This window comes from Littorina saxatilis, linkage group LG4, assembly GCF_037325665.1.
Source record: "Littorina saxatilis isolate snail1 linkage group LG4, US_GU_Lsax_2.0, whole genome shotgun sequence".
NCBI classification, from domain to species: domain Eukaryota; kingdom Metazoa; phylum Mollusca; class Gastropoda; order Littorinimorpha; family Littorinidae; genus Littorina; species Littorina saxatilis.
This window is the reverse complement of record NC_090248.1, coordinates 20,402,558-20,425,136: the sequence shown is the minus strand read 5'-3', so window position 1 is coordinate 20,425,136 and position 22,579 is coordinate 20,402,558. Positions and strand designations below refer to the sequence as shown.

Here is a 22,579-nt window from a genome sequence, read left to right as displayed (position 1 = left end):
TAAATCATGCTGCTTCAAGAATAACATAACATGAATTCATATTAATGTTTTTCCTTATTTTTCACAATTGGCGCAGTAGCATAATGATTAGAACATCAGCCACGAAATCTCGTGGTCGTGAGTTTCGAATCTCCGCCAATACGTTTATTCCCCCCCCCCTCCTTGATTTCTCTGATTTCTCTTGAAAATAAAATATGATCAGCACTGAGAGAGCAAACCGGATGTTATCACAGTAAAATTGAAGCGTTGACTGAAGCTCTCAAGGTCATACACGCTGTATAGGTGGGGTTTTGGGCCGCGTTTACTGTACACAATTCTGTACAGCCCTATCTTTTCAAAGTCGTAGCCCCGGAAAGTCATGAATAGACCACAGCTTTAATGCTGACTTGTGTTGTGTTACCAAATCCAAAAGGCGCAGCCACCCGTGCATTGAAAAGGAACGACCTGTAAGTCAGCCGTTAATGCAATCTGGGTCGAATCAAAAGATACGTTATTCCCGTGTAAGCTTTATTTGTGCACTTTGATGCGGTAAGCTGATATGGCAAAACCTTCAACCATTTTCAGTACTGCAAATAAGTTTAAAACACAATATAGGCCTTCACGTGTAAACAGTTCGGCTTATTCTGATCTGGCCTGGCTTTTACATATGAGACAAGACCGTTTCTCCATTTGGATGCATTGTAAACAAATTAACATTGTGACTGATTTCTCCGCATTCTCAGATTGTGTACATTTCGTCAAGTTTAGACTCAACTTTTTCAGATAGACTATACTTCGAGACGAGGGTGTGTGTGTGTATGTGTGTGTGTGTGTGTGTGTGTGTGTGTGTGTGTGTGTGTGTGTGTGTGTGTGTGTGTGTGTGTGTGTGTGTGTGTGTGTGCGTGCGTGCGCGCAACGCGCGCACAGTGATTCCTAGAAAAACTACCCGACTGATGTTTATGAAAATGTACATTTAAGTTCGTCCAGGTATTATTCCCAGATGTTTTTATTTCCATTTTGATAATAGATATGTCTGATGACGTTATATCCGGCGTTTTGCAAAAGTGGAGGCCGCACTGTGGTGACCTCATTTTAAAGCAAATGCATTGCAACTTTGATCAAACATTCTTTGACTCAGTCCGAAGTATATATATTTTTTGCTCGGAATTAAGCTTAAAACTATATACATTTTTATTTTATTTTATTAAAGTTGTCATTAAAATCGAATTTTCACTAACAGATTTATAATTGTTTGCATTGTATCAATTCCTGAATCCAGAAATACATAGATGTCACGTGTTATGATATTACTCTGAAAATGTGCTCAGAATTAGAGGGTTTTAAAATGGAGATACATTTCCGAAGGTTAAGAACAGAAAACTTGAAGTGTCTCAAAAGGTGGAGGTATTAAATTGGGAGTCTTAATACGGGAGTTCCTCTGTACCGCTTTTTGACTGATAGCTAGAAGCAGTGCCTCCCTCTACCTCGTGACTGCCAGAAGGGCATATCTCGAGAAAAAAAGCCCTAGTTTACAGTTACCCTTTTCACTCTTTAATCCCTTACCTCCCCTGCGACGTGACAGCTTAACGAGTTGCTTGGGTCAGACTGTCACGCAGAGCTACGGATATCCCCGGTCAGACATTGAATATGATCGAAGTGCATGAATGAAGTGTAACACAGGTAGACTTTCAATCAACTACGATTTTGACCCACAAAGTTCTAACATTCTATATTGTGTTGCTAAATGCTGGCGTGAAGCCAGATGCGACCTTCTGGCTGGCAACCCTTCCTTCAACCGTTTGTAGATCATATCACAACCTAGATAACCGTTGAATATATATAGGGCTGTACTGGTACAGGAGGGGAAGCGTGGGCGGGGGAGGGTGCTGACTAGTACAGTGGAGAATGTCGTTGGATATGGGAGGGGTTGCCCAACTGGCGTGAGCTGTCCTTGAATAGAAACAGGAAGGTATTTAACAAGCTTTTGCACTTTCAAAACTGTTCATGACGATTTGTAAGGAATGTCAACGGGCGAAGGTATGTGTGTTTATTATTCTACCCGTATTTTTAACGTGTCCGAGGTCCAGTTGATTGCGTGATTGTTTCTTGTCATTTTGCGCCTTAGAACTCGGGACAATCCCACAGAGCCTGTCGGAATCAGACAATGTTGCCTACAATATTTGTGTGAGTGTGCTTTATTTGAAAGTTCTTTGCAAAGCTGGGTATGTAATCTCTCTCTCTCTCTCTCTCTCTCTCTCTCTCTCTCTCTCTCTCTCTCTCTCTCTCTCTCTCTCTCTCTCTCTCTCTCTCTCTCTCTCTCCTAATTTTTAAAAGAGGCTGACATTCGCCATGGCCAAGATATAATGCCATTTCAGAATAAAAACGGCTCATAAGCTTTTCCAACTCGCCGCCTCCGCAACGTTACAAGACAACATATTATAACAAATGATAGTCTTTAATAGCTCAATGCCGAATTTGGAAAGTTGCTGAAAGCTGAAAGCTTGATAAACAAATCACTAACTTAAGGCTTTAAACCTGACTGACGTTGAAAACTAGCACAAGTTCACCTTAGACAACCTTTCGACAGTAGCAGACGACGAGCCTTGAGCACCGAGCCATATCTTTCGTCTTCTTCGTCTGCTACTGAGTATGCGCACAGGCAGCTTCCGTGCACGCAACCGTGTTGCATGACCATGCTATTTTGTAATGAAAAAGGTGGGAAGGACAAGAAAAACGAGAAGAAGAAGAAGAAGAAGAAGAAGAAGAAGAATGTATTTCGCCATATTGCAATAATAGCCATTGGTGTTTATACTGGTGTGGTTAGCATTCTTTCACGCATAATGTGATATACTTCTTACCGGCGATACAGTAGTACGCAACAGCTAGTGGTTTGCATAATGTCTCGAATTTCATGCTTGCTATTCATGTAGAGATATTCGAGCTTTGTCGGGAACTGGGAGTTTGCCGGTCGGGGCGAATGGTCGCGCCAAAAATACTTTTCACCTTGTTACATGTAATAGAGCTAATTCATAACTGTTGTCTGCTAGTTTTTGCTGCATGCTTATGGAATTGTGAAATTTGCCACACACGGCAACGAGGTGACAGTTGGGCAAAAGCAAATTACTAGATAATACACTTACAACAGTCGGACCTTTTGATGTTATGGATAAGAACCTGACTAGTAAGTAAAACACCGATGTTTTAAACACGTTTTTTTGGTTCTGTGCTGCTAAAGATGGACCTGTTCACTGTCATGTGTTTTAACAGAGCCGTGACCTGACCATTAACAGATAACCAGAGCAAGGGTCTTCTTGACCAGCCCCGTCCCCAGCTAATAATATGGTTGAAAAATGTACGTTGTATCTTAATATCATCTTGCAGCGGATTTCCATTACCACTGAGTAAGTCTAAAGCAAATCACGAGGATGCATTTAGTCGTTGCTTGGTATGACTTGCAAATCCACTTCTTGCAGGCTTTATTTGCATCGAGTCCTCGTATATTTCAATTTGTTATAAGGAGCAAAGGACACATGACTAAATATCAAAAGTTCGTCAGCCTAAAGCAAGTGAAGTATATTTGATCTGTAGATTATAAGATGTTTGATACGTTGCTGACAGACCAGGTTTTTTTGTTGGTAAGAGGGGAGCATAAACTGTTTCTGTTTCATCGTAAACGACCGAGGCCTGTCATTTTGTTGTGCACAAGTAAGTGCTATATCATGCATTGGGAGCTATGTCGTGAATCTAGTTTTGGAAATGAATGTTCAGGGTCCGCTCGCGCGCGGCCACAGGACGGTGGCATTTGCAGACAAACGCAATGTGAGTTTTAGTCAAACGTATATCTTCAGTGCTTTTTGTTGATGGCATTAGTAAACATTTACAAGTATGGTTGGCGCTAAGTTTTTAGATAAACCGACTGGGAGGAGCGATTTTTGTTGTTGCTCTGTCATAGTCAGCATGTGTGAACATCTGGGGTCCATCGGTTCGACTGGCAAGCTCATTCTTATCACTATACACGTGTGACGCAAACCAGAGAAAACACACTTTGGGGCATTGCTAATGTGATAGGGTGGAGTGGAAGGGGAAAATAGGCCAGGAAGCACAAATGAGACGCCAAGACAGAGGTTGCGATAACGTGACTTTTAATTAACGTACACCAGAAAGCAGACACCAGAAAGCAGTGTAGTTCCTTCCTCAATAATATATAGCCGCACACAACTCGTCGGAACTTGAATTACGATCCCGGTCGAAAGTCACTTCGCTTATATAAACCCAGCTCTAAAACGTTTGTTCTACTGAAACCACACACAAAGTCTCTCTAAACAATCCTCTAATCACTCCTTCGCCAAAATACAGTTATACTGGCCCAAACTACACTACTTGCATTGATTATTACATAAACACAAACATCGTTCAACTACAACTAAAACATCACAATCCAAGATACGCACACTGACACGTCTTCACACTTCGAAATCACACCGGGTACTCTTCTAGCCCACGCTATTATTCTGACTCACGCGCGCACCCGTTCAAACAATCAACCAATAAGAAACCAGCCTCCATACACACCTACAATTAGCTACAACACACAATAATCCTAGCGGGAGACACAGCTTGGGTCAGGGGAAGATAAATAGACAGGGAGTAAAAGAGAGGGACAACAGTACATTAAATCGCCACACGGCTACACTAATAGACAGGTTATTGGCTGGGTAGGTTTCATGCGTGTATTCAAAACCTGTTTGTTCCTCTGCCTGAGTTCGTTTGTTTGTAGTTTTTGTTTGTGTTCAGCTTTTTTTCGGTTCCTTCGTCTTCGGAATTCACCCGAACACTGCGAGACAATGTGTTCTGTAGTTGTCTGGAAAACGCTAATCGGAAGAGGCAAAGACACTCTAAGCGTTTCAATTGGGTTTGATTTTTATTGTTCATGTGTATGTTATCTTTTTCCCGCACACATGACAACCGGCGAGTTTTTTGTTTCCACCCACGAACATTGTTTGTTTTTTCTCATCATTTTCATGACGTTATATTCATCAACAACATTGTTCGTAGCTAACGAATCGCCGGTTTCCGGGGGGTGCGAGAAGAACCTTGGTGCGAGAAGAAGATTACAAATGGATTATCAAAATCAAAGCCGATAATGGAAACACTCGGAGTCTTCTAATTGGCGTCTCCTTTACAATAACAGTATACAGTCACTGTCGCACGAACCTAACGTACTTTTAAAAGGTAAAAAAAAATACCATTAACTCCAAACACTCTAGAAAACAACAGCCACTAGCTTTGTATGGCTAACCAGCTACTAAGAACACTCGCCGCGTTTGCTTTTGATTGATTGTACATGTGAAGGTGTGTGTGAAATATTTGTAATGTGATTACCCTGCTGTGAAACCCAACTCCTGTGATATGAGAGGGTAAATTCACATAGTGCAATATCATATTTGATTGTATCCCCTCTATGTTTTATGTTTTATGTGTGTCGTCCTATACAATTGTTGTTATAATCGTTTACAGGCAGGCAGGGTGTGCCGAAGAAAAATTTCCATTTTTATGTAATATTTTAATGGACAATAAAGTGCTGTTATTGTTATTGTTATTGTTATTGTTGTCACAGTTCTCTTGAATTGGGGCCCTGAGCATGTATTATGAAAACTGGGTTCACAAGATGGCTCCCTGTCCAATGATTTTGCTTGTATTTTTGCACAAACAAAACGACGACAAAAAACGATGTTTGGTTGGTTGTTGTCATACCTGCTTTATGTCGGTCTGAGGGGGGCATATGGACTTCTGTTTCATTTTTATCGACCCGTGTCCCGCCTCGGACAATAAAGATGAAACAAAAGACGATATGCTCCCCTTTCGCAATGTTTGGTGGGTTCAAAAAAGGGTCAGTCGGGGAACCGGATAAATGAAATATGTTTTTGCCATTACTTTCCACGCAGCATGTTCAAGAGACCAATACAAGAAGGAGCACCTGGTCCCTTGCCTTCGCCGACGGTTTCGGAGGATGAAGACCACAATCATGCTTTCTCCCAGTAACCATTTTCAATTTTGCATTTTAGTTCGGAATCTTTTTATGTAGATCTATATTGCTATTCTGATAGACACGTGGGGGAATTCGGGGGTTGTGATTGGATAGTCTCATAAAGGCCTATTTCAATCATAGGTCCATATTTTTCACGGAAGTTGCTCAATATCCTTTATATTTACAAAAACAAACCACAAGTGGTAGTTCTGGTTCAACTCGAGCAGACGGTCTAAATTTCCTTCGCTCTCATACAATCTAAGAATGCAATTTTATTTTACCAATGTTTGCCAACTCTAAAGATAATGATGAATTACCCTAATCTGCTTACTTTCCAACGAAACAAGACATAGATATACAATGTATGCTCTTGTACACAACGAAATCAATTTCCGATCTGAGACAGTCGTACGTTAATAATAATAATAAAGATAGCTTATATAGCGCCGCTTCACAAATTTAACTATGCTCTTAGCGCTGTACATCGAGATATAACAATTTCAATAATATAATTTATACAAAGATGATATTATCATAATACACATTTACAAATATCACTCACGTGCATACATCCTCGTGCACACCACGCGCATACACACTCCCACTCATTAGCAAGTGCTTCCATCCCCCTGCCACTGAGATGTTCATATACCCCCCTGGACAAGCTCACACCATGTCCGTCTCCTCTCTAGACTGTACATACACTCAGCAAGAAAAAGAAAGACTAAATGCAAATTTCATACACAACCCTATGGCTCAATCAAAGCTGAAGCAACTATACAAAAAAGACACATTCAAACAACGAATCTAACTTCACCTCTAACAGTCTATAAAGATGGCAAGGACAATTTACAAGGATTCGCGAAAAAGGTGCGTTTTAAGGGAACTGCGGAAAGAGTCCTTAGAAGCAGAATGGCGAACGGAGGAAGGGAGAGAATTCCAGACAATGGCAGCCGCAGAAGCAAACGAGCGATCTCCAAAAGAAGGCAAGCTTCGCTCGAGAGTTTCCAGTTTGCGACTGTCAGCGCGTGAGCGGAGGTTGTAGTCAGAGGGATTGTCATATGTGACGAGCAGTTCCTTGAGGTATTTAGGGCCATCTTCAAATTTGGCAGAGAAACAGATACAAGCAAGTTTGTATCTGATACGAGCGGACACGGGAAGCCAATGAAGGGAACGAAGAAGTGGTGTGACATGATCAAACTTCTTAGAACGATATATCAATTTGGCGGCAGAGTTTTGTACCTTTTGGAGTGACTCGACAAGTTTTTGATCACAGCCATAGAACAGGCTGTTGCAATAGTCTATTCTGGATAGAACTAGAGAACAGGCTAGAGTTTGAGCGGCTTGGGGGGTAAGATAGTGGCGGATAGAACTCATTTTCCTTTACTGTACGCAATTGTGCGGATGTTTTGGACGTGCTGGGAAAGGTTGAGGAAGTGGTCGAAGGTAACGCCAAGATTAGTCACAGAAGAGACAAAGTTGACGTCGCTATCGCCGACATGAATGCTAGAAGGCAAAGAATTTCAGGGAAAGATCTGTACTGGGACCTGACAAGCATGGATTCAGTTTTCGAGTCGTTTAGCTGTAGTTTGTTAGCCGTCATCCACGCCTTTACAGCAACAACACAGTCTTCCATTTCACTCACAGTGGTATCAATTTGATCAATCTCACTGTCTTTGTACAACTGGTTGTCGTCTGCAAAGGCGTGGTGATCGATAGGATACTGTTTGACGAGGTTCATGTACAAAACAAAAAGAACTGGACCCAACACGGATCCCTGAGGAACACCGAACTGAAGGACTGTGGATTCTGAACTGATGCCGTTTACCACGACTGTTTGAATCCTATCCGAGAGATAGGACTCGAACCAGGACAGTGCAGAACCTGTGATGCCAAAAGTTGCCTCAAGGCGGGCTGTCATAATTGAGTGGTCGATGGTGTCGAACGCAGCGGACAAATCGAGAAGCGTGAGAACAGACACTTTACCGTTATTGAGAGCCATCAGAAGGTCGTTCACAATTTTCAACAAAGCAGTTTCAGTGCTGTGGGCAGGTCTATAAGCCGATTGGAAGCTGCTGAGAAGATTGTTTGATGAGAGGTGGGCATTAAGTTGCAGCAAGACCAGTCTTTCCAAGATCTTTGAAAGAAACGACAAGTTCGAAACTGGTCTGTAGTTCTTTAAATCATTGCGGTCGAGGGATGATTTCTTTATCAGGGGTTTGACAAGAGCTTGTTTCATGACAGACGGGAAAGTGCCAGAGAGAATTGAACTATTCATGACGGAGGTAATGTGAGGTAACACTGTGTCCAAACATTCAATCAGCAAATGTGATGGAAAAACATCAAGATCACAGGTTTTTGTACCAGACTTCAAAATCACTTTCTTCACATCGGACTCAGTCACAGGTTCAAACTGACAGAGAGGTTTGTCGTGAAAACAGCATCCAGCAGACGACGTTACCGCTTTGTCAAGTCTCTGAGACGAGCGCGTGCGTCTTTACCTCGCTTGGGAAAAAAAAAGAAACAAATAACGAACTTTCTCGCTCTTCCGCGTAGTTAGTTTTTTTAAAAATTTTTATTTACAAGCGAAAAACATCAAAGTTGACGTGTTGAACATGAATCAGTGCCGCTGTGTTGTCCGGTCACCAGAGGGCGGCAGTAGTGTTATGCGCAATAAACATGCGCAGAGAAAATTCGTCTGCTCTCGTCAGAAACTTACCGCATCAAAGCAAAAACTTACATTATGCAAGTTAATAACACCATATCTATGTAAAAGTAGCAATATACACTCGGCGTATTATACTCTTGTTCTCGTCAAAATATCCGACCTTATCGCCACACTGAAAACACGATAGCTGTTAATCTTGCTATTTCATATATAACGTAGATTTTCGTTGGTCAATTGGCAAAACTGAGCTAATTGCAAAGGTGATATCGACGACATTTCCGTCGATATATATCACTTTTCATATCGACGACGACCTCTTTATTGCTTCACTTCAAAAACAAAGACACCTAAATTTCTTTGTTGTGAACATAAACCTGATTAGATTGAAGTCAAAACGTCATGAAACGCTGTTTGCTTTTATAATTAAGTCCAGTGTTTTTGTGTGTCTAAACCTGAATCGATTTTTACCCCAAAGGCGTTTATGATGCAAGGGAGGTAACTACCTGACAACAAAATGAACCACTCGGCATAATAGGTTGTCTCCCATACAACTTCTTTGCAGTGAATACAAAATGTCCAGAGAAATAGCAATATATTTAACATTGACGGACTGTGTGATGATATCTTCTGCTATTGGTCTGTTTCGACAAGGATATCAAAACCTCGACCTCCGGTCTCGATTTTGATATCACTGTCTCAACAGACCATAGCAGAAGATATCATCACACAGTCAGTCAATATTGGGTAATATTGTGAATGAATTAAGTTAACCATCTGCTGACAAAAAGAAGAATCTTAAAACAAAAACAAACAAAAACAAAACAAAACAAAAATAAAGCTGAAACCTGGAATAACTGTATAGACTGTGTCAGACCTCGGTTCAATTTGATCTTAAAATTTACAATCTTGAAAATCACAATACTTCCGTCAAGCCTCGTTACAAGGGATAAATGCAACTTTTTCGTTTGGACACATACGACAAACAGATTTGCTGCCTATGCAGATTGGGAATATTTTGTGCTAAATTACTGTCACAGATTGTCAGTTATGACATTAATTCAACATTACATTCACAATCTTGGTACATGGTATCTCTACCGAGGAAAAAGCTCTTATGCAATAACAAGCCTAGATGGATCAGTTGTTAATCATGTTATGCAGAAAATGATTGACGTGGAATGATAGTAACATTTGTGCTTTCGTTTCCCATTTTTATTCACGGGTCAAACAGGCAACATTCAGGAGCTCCAAGTTCACCATTGCCGAGTGATGATTTGGATTACACCAGCAGGCTCCATCGCGCCATTTTGCCCATGTTTATCAGGCACATACCGGCCGCAGAGTTCATGGACTCCCCCGCCATTAGTGCAGTTCTTACAAACCAAGAAATGGTAAGTATGGCGAGCTAAGGAAAAAGTACGAAATACGGAATACTTTACTGTCAAATGTGTCACAGGAATTTGTCTTAATGTTGCGATAAAGACGCATATATCTTTGCACATCGAAACGCATACATGCAAAGAATAAAGAAGTTATGTACTTGATACCAAAAACTTCACGGACTAACGGAACAATCTAGTCGAGAACAGTACATTGGTGTTCTTCTCTCGCTTCCCCATCTCTCTCTCTCTCTCTCTCTCTCTCTCTCTCTCTCTCTCTCTCTCTCTCTGTCTCTCTCTCTCTCTCTCTCTGTGTCTGTCTCTCTTTTACAGTGGAATGTTAACGGCTTGTACTCCAAATTAACTGACACAGAATTCGTAAATTATGTAGGGAGTTTCGATTTTGTTTGCCTTGTAGAAACGTTTATGGATGAATTTACGTCAACTGTTTTTGATGGTTATTCACTTTTTGTTAAACCCGCAGTGAAGTTTACCAAGCAGGGCCGACGGTCAGGCGGTGTATTGTGCCTAATAAGAAATGAGTTTGCTCCCTTTGTGCGTAAACTTGATGTTGAATGTTCTAACTTCATTGTTTTTATCCTTGATAAAATCCTCTTTGGAATTTCTAAGGATATTTTGTATGTGTGTGCTTATGTTCCGCCCGAGGGCTCGCCGTATTACTCGTTTTTTGATCTGGATAATGGTGTTTCTCTATTAGAAGAATGTTTGACTGAATGTTTGTTGACAGAAGGTGATGTTTATGTCGTGTTGTCGGGTGACCTGAATAGCAGAACAGCCAATATGTCCCAGCCTGTATTACAAGATCATGATGTTTTTGATTTATTGCACAAAAGTCAGTCAGTTTGCGGGAATCGAAAATCACAAGATCAGATATTGAATAGTTATGGTAAATATTTGTTAAATATGTGCACTGCACTTGGACTGTGTATTCTTAATGGTGTGTGTAATGGGGATTTGCAGGGCTGTTTTACCTACATGTCAGAGAGGGGGAGTAGTGTTAATGATTATTTTTTGCTGTCTAATGATTTATTTGCAATTACTCTGTCTTCGAGCGAACTGTTGGTGGCTGGCCGGATTGAGTCAGATCATATGCCAGTTGAATTGCATGTTACGTTCCCATGTGATAATGTTTATCATGATATGCGTGAGAATGCAGACTGCTTTATTGAAAAGTATGTGTGGGACAGCAAGAAGGCAGGAACGTATGTGAATTTGATGTGTGCAGATGATATGTGTGCAAGGTTAGAGTCTGCCCAAAATATGATTGAATCTGATATGAATGGAGCTTTGGAATTATTTAACACTTGTGTTAAAGAAAGTGCTGACTGCATGAAGAAAAGAATTTATTTGAAGTCAAATAATAAATCGGATGATTGGTTCGATCAAGAGTGTAGAATAACCCGAAAAAATGTGTGGAGGTTGTTAAGCAGATGTAATCAGCCTGAAGACATTCACGCTCGCAATGTTTATTGTTTAGCCAGACGGGAATATAAAAACATGTTAGAAAGAAAGAAAAGATTGTATAATGATTTGACATTACAAAAACTTATTGAATCTGTAAACGATCAACAAGAATTTTGGAATATAATGCATAAATTATCCTCAAAACGAAAACAAATAAAGAACAACATACCAGTTGATACCTGGTTTCAGCATTTCAAAGTATTATTGGAAAAAGATGTAATTGAGGCTGAAGAAATAGAATATGAAGACGATGAAGGTATTTTGAATCGTCCTATTTCAAAAGAAGAAGTTTTGATTGCAATGAGAAAGTTAAAACCTCAAAAGTCTGCTGGGCCTGATGGAATAATAGGAGAACTGTTGAAAAATGTTTTTTCTCCAGGGATTGACTTTTTGGTACACTTGTTTAATTTTTTGTTTTCCAAGGGTGTATTTCCAGAAAGCTGGACAGAGTCCATTGTTATCCCTTTGTTTAAGAAAGGCGATGTGAATGATCCAAATAATTATCGTGGAATTTCGCTGTGTAATGTTAGTAGCAAGGTCTATAGTACTGTGATTAATAACAGGTTGCAAGAATGGATTGAATGTAATAACAGTACGGGGGAATATCAAGCTGGTTTTAAGAAGAATTATTCCACTATTGATCATATGTTTACACTTTTGGCCTTTGTACAGAAACAATTTTCTTTGAATCGTAAGCTGTATGTTGCCTTTATAGATTTTGAGAAAGCGTTTGATTCCATCAATAGAGCTTTGCTCTGGCCAATTCTGTTAAAAAACGGAATAAAAGGGAAACTCTTTAGGTGTGTGAAGAGTATGTATGATAATGTAAAAATAAAAGTGAGATGTGGAGCAAAGTTTACGGATTATATTAATTGTACATTTGGTGTTAAACAGGGCGATGTATGTAGCCCAGTTTTATTTTCTCTCTTTATTAATGAGTTAGCACTTGAGATAATTGAGAATGGAAGACATGGTGCCACATTTACTGATGATTATTTGGAATTGTTTATTCTTTTGCTTGCTGATGATTTATTGTTGTTATCAGAGACAGTTGTGGGTCTACAGACTCAGTTAAATAATTTACGCAGGACAGTGTCTTCTCTTCATTTAAAGGTAAACATGAGTAAAAGTAACATTATTGTGTTTAGGAAGGGTGGATATTTGAGTGCAAGGGAAAGATGGACATATGGGGGTGATATATTACCTGTTGTAAACGTGTATAAGTATTTAGGAATATTGTTTTCAACTCGACTTAGTTTTACTGCTGCCTGTTGCGATCTCTCAAGCCGGGCCAAAAATGCTCTGATGTGTATTATACAAAGATTATCTGTGCTTAATAATAATAGTTTGAATGTTTTTTTGAAGTTGTTTGATTCCCAAGTACAACCAATAGTACAGTATGGTGCTGAGATATGGGGACTGGATAAGGCTGCTCTGCAGTGTGAAAAAGTCCATTTATTTGCACTGAAGAAGTTCTTAGGAGTTCGAATGCGAACACCTAATGATCTTGTATATGGCGAGACAAACAGATATCCGATATATTTGAATTCTATTTTAAGATGCATTAGCTACTGGTTGAAATTGTTAAAGATGGAGGCGCACAGACTTCCTCGTAAATCCTATGAAATGTTGTATAAAATGGATGAAAGTGGTAAAACGAACTGGGCCTCAGGTGTCCGTTGTAAATTGTATGAGTACGGTTTTGGTTTTGTGTGGTGGAATCAGGGCGTTGTTAATGAAAAATATTTTTTGCGTGTTTTTAGGGAAAGGTTGGTCGATTGCAGATGGCAAGAGTGGGATTATCATATGCAAAATAGTGATAGATTTGCTGTTTATCGGACATTTTGTACTGTACATGACATTAAACCCTATCTTTTGTCGAATATGGATAGGCATTTAAAGTTTATTATGACCAGGTTTCGATTCGGCATTTCAGAAATTGCAGTGCATGCTTACCGATATAGAAAACATAATGCCGATGATTTGATGTGTCCTCTTTGTAAACAAAACCAAGAAGATGAAGTCCATTTTGTTTTGTGTTGTCCATACTATAACAAATTAAGAGAAAATTTGATTTCATTTAAATATTATAAGAACCCAAGCATTTTCCGAGTCAGCTTGTTTTTAGCATCACCTCAAGAAACTGTTCTCAGAAATATATCCCTGTATTTGTATAAAGCCTTTAAATTAAGAGATGTTGTAACCTCCTAGTTAAATGCCGTGTAATGTATGTGTTGTGCGATTATTATTTTGTACCTTTTTTGTGTGCACCTGTTGAGTTTAATTTATATGCAATGTGAACCGTTTGTTCACACCCCTTCATAAGGGGCTATGGCCTATTGAATAAACTATCTGCGTCTGCGTCTCTCTCTCTCTCTCTCTCTCTCTCTCTCTCTCTCGAGATCCCTGTCTCTCTCTATATATGTCTCTGTCTCTGTGTCTCTCTCTGTGTCTCTGTTTCTCTCTGTCTCTGTCTCTCACTCTCTCTCTCTCTCTCTCTCTCTCTCTCCCTCTGTCTCTCTCTCTCTCTCTTAAATTTTTATTTTATCATTGTGTGTCTGTGCGTCCCAAGGACAGATTGTAAGAAAAGGCATAGCCTTAAATCTTAATCCTGGTAAAATAAAGTTCAATGCAATTCAATTCTCTCTCTCTCTCTCTCTCTCTCTCTCTGTGTCTCTCTCTCTCTCTCTCTCTCTCTCTCTGTGTCTCTCTCTCTCTCTCTCTCTCTTTTTATTTTTTGATAACAACTTGTCTTGGTCAACCCACATAGAGCAACTTAGTAAAGTGGTGTCAAAGAAAGTATATCTCTTATCTATAGAATTAAACACTTCCTGAACTGCCACACCAGGAAGTTATTCTTCATTGCTCATATTCAATGTGTTTTTGATTACGCATCCTCTCTATGGGACTCAGCAAGTGAAAATTCATTAAAACCACTTAGCAGATTACATAAAAGAGCGCTAAAAGTAGTATTACTAAAGCACACTACTCTCACAGAATTACTACATAAAATTAGGGATCCTACCTCTCAAATCAAGGCTACTTTTTAACAAAGGAATCCTTATGCATAAAATTATATCCGAAACTTTACCCCAAACCATTTGTTCAAAGTTCTCTGAAGAATTCACAACACCTTATGAAATTTTAACTATCCTCTTCCTAGGATAGACTTATTTAAGTCTAGTCTAGTTTATTCAGGTGGCCGTCTTTGGAACGCTCTTCCGATTGCCCTACGGGAAGCTACCAGCACAGATTCTTTCAGAAACAAATAGCCTATATATCCCATTTTATGAAAGTAGTATATTCTTGTTATGTTATGTCCTTTCGGACACAGTCACTCACTTTTGATTTATCGTTTTTGTTCACGAAATTATGATGTTCTGCACAATATCCAGCGTCTTGCAGAGTTGATGTACTATTGCATAGTATTCTGACTTTAATTTTATTTGCAAATTTTTGCTTTGCACCTAGTCATAAACATTTATAAACAACAATGTTTCTATATAATGCGCTTCTATATATATATACGACTAGTGTCTGTGTGTGTGTGTGTCTGTGTGTCTGTGTGTCTGTGTGTCTGTGCGCGATGCGCGGCCAAGGTTCTCGATGGATCTGTTTCAAATTTGGTGATCATATTCAGGTACACCCTGGACACAACCTGGTCGATGAGATATTTCAACACGTGCTCTCAGCGCGCTGCGCGGAACCGATTTTGGTTCCACCTCAGCTATTTTGGTTCCACCTCAGCTTACCCGGGCCCCCATACCGACACACCATAGCCGCTACACCACATCACAACGCCAAAGTTCTCGGTGGTTCTTTTTCAAATTTGGACACCGTATTCAGCTACACCCCGGACACAATATCATCGATGAGATATTTCAACACGTGCTCTCAGCGCGCAGCGCTAAACTCATGTTCGTTTTTGTGTTCATTTCACCATTATAAGTAACTCTTCCTTATCTTCTCCAGTGTTTGGCGTTTATCTCCCTTCCTTCGTGTGGCTTTCCCGTTCAGTTGTAAGTTACTATTTATTTTTAGAATGTCACTGCGCTGTCCAGAACGCTTCCCTTGCACCCGTAAGTTGTTCTTACTGTCAAAGTGAAAAGGTCGAATCAATTTATAGCCACGCGAAAAATACACTCTCACCTATCTCTATATATTTATAGATACAGATATGCATATATATATACGGCTTCTCTGTGTGTGTGTGTGTTTGTGTGTGTGTGTAGGCAAAAACCTATGTATTATAGAGTTCTGTTTGTGATGGGGTCTAGCGGCTTTTGTCTGTCTGTATGTTCTGGCATGTGAGAAGCCACAGTAGATAATATAGGGCTAAGAAATAAGCTCTAAAATTCTCAATCCCGTTTGACAGGACTTCGCCTTTCAAAGGTGATTGTGGTGAACCGCCACGCTGTCTGTCTCTGTTGCGCCGTTCACCCCAAATTCCTGTTTCTGAGAGTGACTATTTTTAGAATGTCACTGCGCTGTCCAGAACGCTTCCCTTGCACCCGTAAGTTGTTCTTACTGTCAAAGTGAAAAGGTCGAATCAATTTATAGCCACGCGAAAAATACACTCTCACCTATCTCTATATATTTATAGATACAGATATGCATATATATATACGGCTTCTCTGTGTGTGTGTTTGTGTGTGTGTGTGGGGGAAAAAACCTGTTGATTGTAGAGTTCTGTTTGTGATGGGGTCTAGCGGCTTTTGTCTGTCTGTATGTTCTGGCATTTGAGCGATTCACCCCGGCGAAGCCGGGTATTCCTCTAGTATGTACATAAACTTATACTATTTCACTAATTATGTATTTATGTAGTAGTAGTTTTTATAGTACATTTAGTCCCTGGCGAGGGCCAGATGCAAAAAAGTATACCTATGCTTATTCTGTTACCCTCGTAAAATAAAGAATTGTCATTGTCATTGTCATTGTCATTGTCATTGTCTCTCTCTCTCTCTCTCTCTCTCTCTCTCTCTCTCTCTCTCTCTCTCTCTCTCTCTCTCTCTGTCACCCTCGTAAAATAAATTTCAATTCAATTCAATTCAATTCAGTTCTCTCTCTCTCTCTCTCTCTCTCTTTCTCTTTCTCTGTCTGTCTCTCTCTCTGTCACCCTCGTAAAATAAATTTAAATTCAATTCAATTCAATTCAGTTCTCTCTCTCTCTCTCTCTCTCTCTCTCTCTCTCTCTCTCTCTCTCTCTCTCTCTCTCTCTCTCTCTCTCTCTCTCTCTCTCTCTCTCTCTCTCTCTCTCTCGGTACGGAGAATGTTTTGCGGCTTTCTCACTGAAATACAGAGCTTCATATTTTCGATGCGAGTGTCGTCCATTGCTAATAATTATGAAAAGGTGGCTCCTGATTATCTCATATATTTATATCTATTATTCCGTCGGATTGTCTGTGCGCGTGTGTCTTAGTCACTTTTGTTTACGTTATTCAAGCGGCCAGTTCTGAACGAATCCTCACATTGTGTGTGTGTGTGTTTGTGTGTGTGTGTGTTTGTGTGTCAGTGTGTGTTTGTGTGTGTGTGTGTGTGTGTGTGTGTGTGTGTGCGTGCGTTTGTGTGTGTGTGTGAGCGTTTGTGTGTGTGTGTGTGAGTGTGTGTGTGTGTGTGTGTGTGTGTGTGTGTGTGTAGGAGCAAGTGCACTCAAAGAGTGAAACAAGGGGCAACTCTGTAGCTGCTCGCTGCCTGCTTGACTACCTGAAGAGAAAGCACAACTGGTTTGACCGTATACTGGAAACTCTCGACAACCCCGAACTCAAACTACAAGACTTCAAAGCACGTTTCGCGATGGAAAGAGGTACATTAATTAACATTGTTTGCAAGTTGTTAAAAAACCGCAATTTTGCATTGCCCTTTGCTGTGAGACTGTTTGTGTTAAAAACCAATAACACTGCCTAAAAATATCGTAATTTAATTTGCTGGTATCTACTTTAAAAGTCAATTTTGATAAGATGTCAAGCTCAGTTACTGCACACTTGTTTTGTTACAGACAAAGTCAACAAAGAAATCTACAGAAATAGTCGGGCAAGCAGCGCACAAACCACAGTGAAGAAGGGTCCATTTATCACGACAGTAAACGTCCAGAGAAACCAATCATGGCCACATACTCGCCACGACAATGCCTCTTTGAACTGTGAGCACTTTCCCTCTGTTTATATCGTTCCGAAGTCGACGTTGATTCAACAGATTACTGCTTTGACATTCTTCGTTTAAGTGAAACAGAGCCCTTGGGGAGAAGAACATTTAAAGTTGTCAATGCGAATTGTATTCTGGCGCGAAAGGGGAGTTTTGAAAGATTTGAGAGTACTGAGTGATTGACTATTGGGGTTTTACGTCCTCTGAGGTTGCTATGATGACCTATTTGGGACATACTGAGTGAGTACAGAGGTCCCAAAATACGAAGATGTGTAACGTTGATATACCTGTGGTGTTGCAAGAGTTTAATAATAAGTGTCAGCACAAAATTCTTTCGGGGATATGAAGATTGTTGTCTTGAAGCGGGCATTACATTCTACTTGAGGGGCATACCTTTTTATAACTGCATAGCATACACATCGGAGTCAGTTATTCACTGAGATTCAGGGGCGGACGAGGGGGGGGGGCACAGGGGGCACGTGCCCCCCCCCCGAAAAAAAAGAAAAAAAAAGAAGAAGAAAAAAAAGAAGATTTTTCTATGCTGATTCTATGACCATTTCTAAGTTCAAATGGCACCAGATGGCACCATTTTGCTTCTTTGGGCAAACATTTTTTTCCGGAGGGGCATGCCCCCGGACCCCCCTAGCAAATTCGGGCGCTTCGCGCCCATCACATTCACTTTCGATTCAAAGTGCCCCCCCCCCCTTACAAAGCAACTGATCCGCCCCTGAGATTGCTGGTTTTACCTGGTCGGCCACGTTTTATTGTAACCGGACATTATTGCTCGCTGTACACTAAAGTGGGGGTCAACTCTTCCACAACGTTTGAAAATCATGACAGAGTTATTTCCGGAAAACGTCTTTTCCAGTTCACATGCGTACTCAGTCTTAAAAAGTTTTACTTTCAAAACTTTTATCCCAATAACTCATTAAAACACGGAACTCGTGTTTAATTTTTGTTTTAAATCTGAGATACATGTATTTGAACAGGCACGTTTGGGCTCTAATCTCTAAAACTGACGAATTTCATTTTACTTCGAATCGTCCTAATTTTTCCCCATACTACAAAACTGAAAGACACTGCCAATTTTAGGCGCTTATGTTTCAGAACATGCTCTGAGAGTGAATGTTTAAAAATGTTGTCCCCCGAAACACAAATCCCAAATAACGACGGTTTCACAGATCAAACAACAACCTGATTGGCTTTGAGTTGGACAACCCTCTTTTCACCCAAAGTTAAAAACCAATGAACTCTTTGAAATGTAACTTATGATATTGTTCTTGTTACCCAGCTAGTTATGAATGAAAACTCGTAAAAATGAAAGCAATACATGTTCATGAAGACCATACATAGTGCGTTTCATCAGAGCAGAGGGTTTTTTTTTAGTGTGAAAAGCTTGATTCATTCTGTTATCCTCATGTGAGAAGGAATGGGGCTTTAGATCCATCTTTTGATGTGAGTGCAGTCTACATCAGATCCATTCTTAATGTGCAGTTCCACATCAAGCGCAGCAGAGCCCACCAGTACAATCTGCCACGTTGTCACCAAGACCCACCGTTGGTCACAAAATGTCCTCATCACAGCTCACCATCGATCAAATTTCCTCAACACAACTTATCAGCAGTGAAATGACATCACAGCCCGCCATCGTTCAAACGTCCTCAGCACAGCCTATCAGCGGCCATAGATCCTTACGGGAAAGCGGTGGTCAGGGGTCACAGCTTCCAAGTGGCCAGACACACTCTGCGCAATTTCCAACAACTCAGCCTTCGTTAGCACTGGATGCAAGCAACCAGCCCTCCTCGTCAACTACGAGGGGAAGTCGTGTACGTAGATTTATCTATCTACTATCAATCTATCTATATATATATACGACGACTTGTGTCTGTCTGTCTGTGTGTCTGTGTGTCTGTGTGTGTGTGTGTTCGCGATGCACGGCCAAAGTTCTCGATGGATCTGCTTCAAATTTGGTGGGCATATTCAGGTAGACCCCGGACACAACCTGGTCGATGAGAATTTTCAACACGTGCTCTCAGCGCGCAGCGCTGAACCGATTTTGGTTTTTATGTTTTTTCTGTACATCCATTCCCAGTAACTCTTCCTTATCTTCTCCGGTGTTTTGCGTTTATCTCCCTTCTTTCGTGTGGCGTCAATCCATATTCCCGTTACTATTTTTAGAAGGTCACTGTCTACAACGCTCAATCCATATTCCCGTTACTATTTTTAGAAGGTCACTGTCCCGGCGAAGTCGGGTATTACTCTTCCTTATCTTCTCCAGTGTTTTGTGCGTTTATCTCCCTTCCTTCGTACGGTGCGCCGGCGAAGCCGGGTCCCCGGCGAAGCCGGGTATTCGGCTCTACTTCTTCCCGGCGAAGCCGTACCCGGCGAAGCGGGTATTCATCTAGTACTATATATACAAATGGATGCAAGTGTGTGTGTGTGTGTGTGTGTGTGTGTGTGTGTGTGTGTGTGTGTCTGTCTGTGGTCGCCATACCACTGAGATGGCAAAAGATAAGCACAAGATATTGTGCATGCACACTGCCCTGGACCCACAGATGTGCACCTGGGTTTTAGTTTCTCGAGACATTGTTTCCTTCCTCGGATAATGACCCTCCCCATTAATGAATACAGGCTATATAGTGCAAGGGAGGTAAGTCATGCTTTGTCACCCATGGAAGGGAGGTAACTCTTATTAAACCAGAATATTGTGTGATTCTCAAGGGCTGCTCCCCACCCGCTATCATCCCGCCCACTCCCCCCCACCCCCATCACCCCATCCCCCCTTTATTGAAGACAGCCTATATAGTGCAAGGTCAGTTCAACGCCTACCGTTCACCAGTCGCAAGCACATGATGCCAGTCAGATTAGAGACTCTGTATGGCTCCTATAAGGGGAAAAGATGAAGAAAGAAAAAATAACTGGACAGTTCCGGACATTTCTAGAAGCTAAGGGAGGTATAACTCTTACTTTTTATGCATTCAAAGGAGGTAACTTGATCTTATCAAGCAGGCATAGCTGTCACGTTTCAATATATCACTTAAGGTGATTATGAACCGGTTAATTACTACTAATTAACTAACCACACCACGATCCACTCTCGCAGGCATACAATTAAATAGAGTCAACAAAAGTATAAGTTTCAGACGCCTGTTTATGTATAAACTCTCCACCTCCCTCGAGCCTTCACTCAAAATATGTTCCTTTTACGTTCTCAACACGTAAAAACCAGTGTTCACTGACAAAATGCCAGTAGTATGTAGAAAATTATAGGAACACGCTGAACCCGTGTAAATATAGTTAAATGAGAATGTTCTGTTCGAAAAGCTCTAGTTCGTGCAGGTGTCCACACCCCACGTTGTCACTACTCCAATGAAATCATAGATACGAAAAGACAACGGTGGTCAACGGGGTGCGTACGACATGGTGCACTTAGCTTTATCTCTGCTGCTGCTGCTTAGCCGGTATGCTGGTTAGTCGGTTCGCTGGTTAGCCGGCCCGCTGGTTAGCCGGTTCGCTGGTTAGCCGGTCCGCTGGTTAGCCGGTCTCCTGGTTAGCGTAGCTTCAACAGGTCCCGCCAAAGTCAGCCGTGCAGATGTTACAGGAACGTAACGAACGAATCGGATCGAACGAACGAACGAACGAACGAAGGAACGAAGGCTCAAAAGCCTATGATTGTACTCTCAATGGAAGCAAAGTCCGCTTCCTCCCTGGACCAGCCTCTGTTCGTCAACAGTGACCAAAACCGTCCAGAACCCCTTGTCGAATCCTTATGCGAAAGCCATCGCCGACGAAGGAAAGTTGACGACTTGTCCTCAGCAAAATACGTGGCAGAGAGAAGAAATAACTCGTGGAAGTTCCCCTAGAGTGCCGAATATAATACTCGGTGAAAAACCATCATACTCTAGAAACTGTGTATACGATCCTTCCCCTTCTGCCGCTGGGTGTCAAGTGTGCCGTCCTTGAGTCTCTGACAGACCACCTAGCCAAATACACGTGACTGACCTTGTCACAAAACCAGTCCAGCTATACACAATTCTGCCTCCCAAGCAGAAAAAGACACGAGAAACTCAATCCGTGAAAATCCCGTGTGCGCTGTCAGCGAAAAACCGTCAGCCCTAGCTATGACAGCAGAAACCTCCACTGTAAAACTCGTGCGATACAAAACATCCGTGCTCGTTGAGCACCGTCAGCAAACTCTGCTGTAACCCAATATCACGCACAGGCGCTTTCTATCATACACGACCAAGAACAGGCACTCCACTGAGTGACACTTTCTTGGTCTCTGTCACCCGATCGTGACACACCTCCCCTCTTCAAGACGAAACCTCGGTTTCGCTCACAGTCATGTTCTCCTCTCCAGCCCGAGAGAGAAAGTCAGCTCCAACATTGTTGGCGCCCGGTATGACGCGTACCGTGAATTGGTACGGTTGGAGAATCAACGCCCAGCGCATAAGTCTGGCGTTTGCCAACCTTGCAACCTGAAGATATTGCAGAGGTTGATGGTCCGTCTCCAGACAGAAAGGTCGTCCGTACAGGTACGCTTCGAACTTCTGGATGCCCCAGACAATGGCGAGACACTCGCGTTCAACCGTTGCATACGCTGCCTCGGCCGAGGTCAGCTTACGGCTGGCGAAACAAACAGGGTGCAAAAACCCCTCTGTCTCCTGAAGCAACACTGCCCCAAGTCCCTTTCCTGAAGCGTCTGTCCTCAGCACGAAGTCCTTGTTCAGGTCTGGTAGTCGGAGAATAGGCTGACTGGTGAGTCGCCTCTTCAGGGTGTTGAATGCGGAGCTGCATTCCTCAGTCCACACTACAACGGTCGGTTGTAGTTTCTTGGTAAGGTTGGTCAGTGGTAGTGCGATTTCGGCAAAGTGCGGGATGAAGCGTCTGTAGAAGCTG

The 22,579-nt window shown here is 41.5% G+C and overlaps 1 protein-coding gene across 6 annotated transcripts in view; it reads left to right on the top strand.

Annotated features, from left to right (window-relative positions):
- The first annotated feature begins 1,837 nt into the window (after positions 1–1,837).
- Positions 1,838–22,579, top strand: part of LOC138964214 (protein vav-1-like) — a 36,888-nt gene continuing 16,146 nt past the window's right edge. For 3 of the 6 annotated variants that reach the window (XM_070336112.1, XM_070336110.1, XM_070336114.1), the window contains exons 1-6: positions 1,887–2,016; positions 5,925–6,017; positions 9,907–10,066; positions 17,177–17,342; positions 17,535–17,678; positions 19,175–19,506. In XM_070336112.1, coding sequence (XP_070192213.1) covers positions 5,926–6,017; positions 9,907–10,066; positions 17,177–17,342; positions 17,535–17,678; positions 19,175–19,506 — 894 coding nt within the window. In that variant the 5' untranslated portion in view covers positions 1,887–2,016; position 5,925. Of the gene's footprint in view, positions 2,017–5,924; positions 6,018–9,906; positions 10,067–17,176; positions 17,343–17,534; positions 17,679–19,174; positions 19,507–22,579 lie in introns of all 6 variants that reach the window. The other 3 variants (XM_070336111.1, XM_070336113.1, XM_070336115.1) reach the window with 3 other exon arrangements.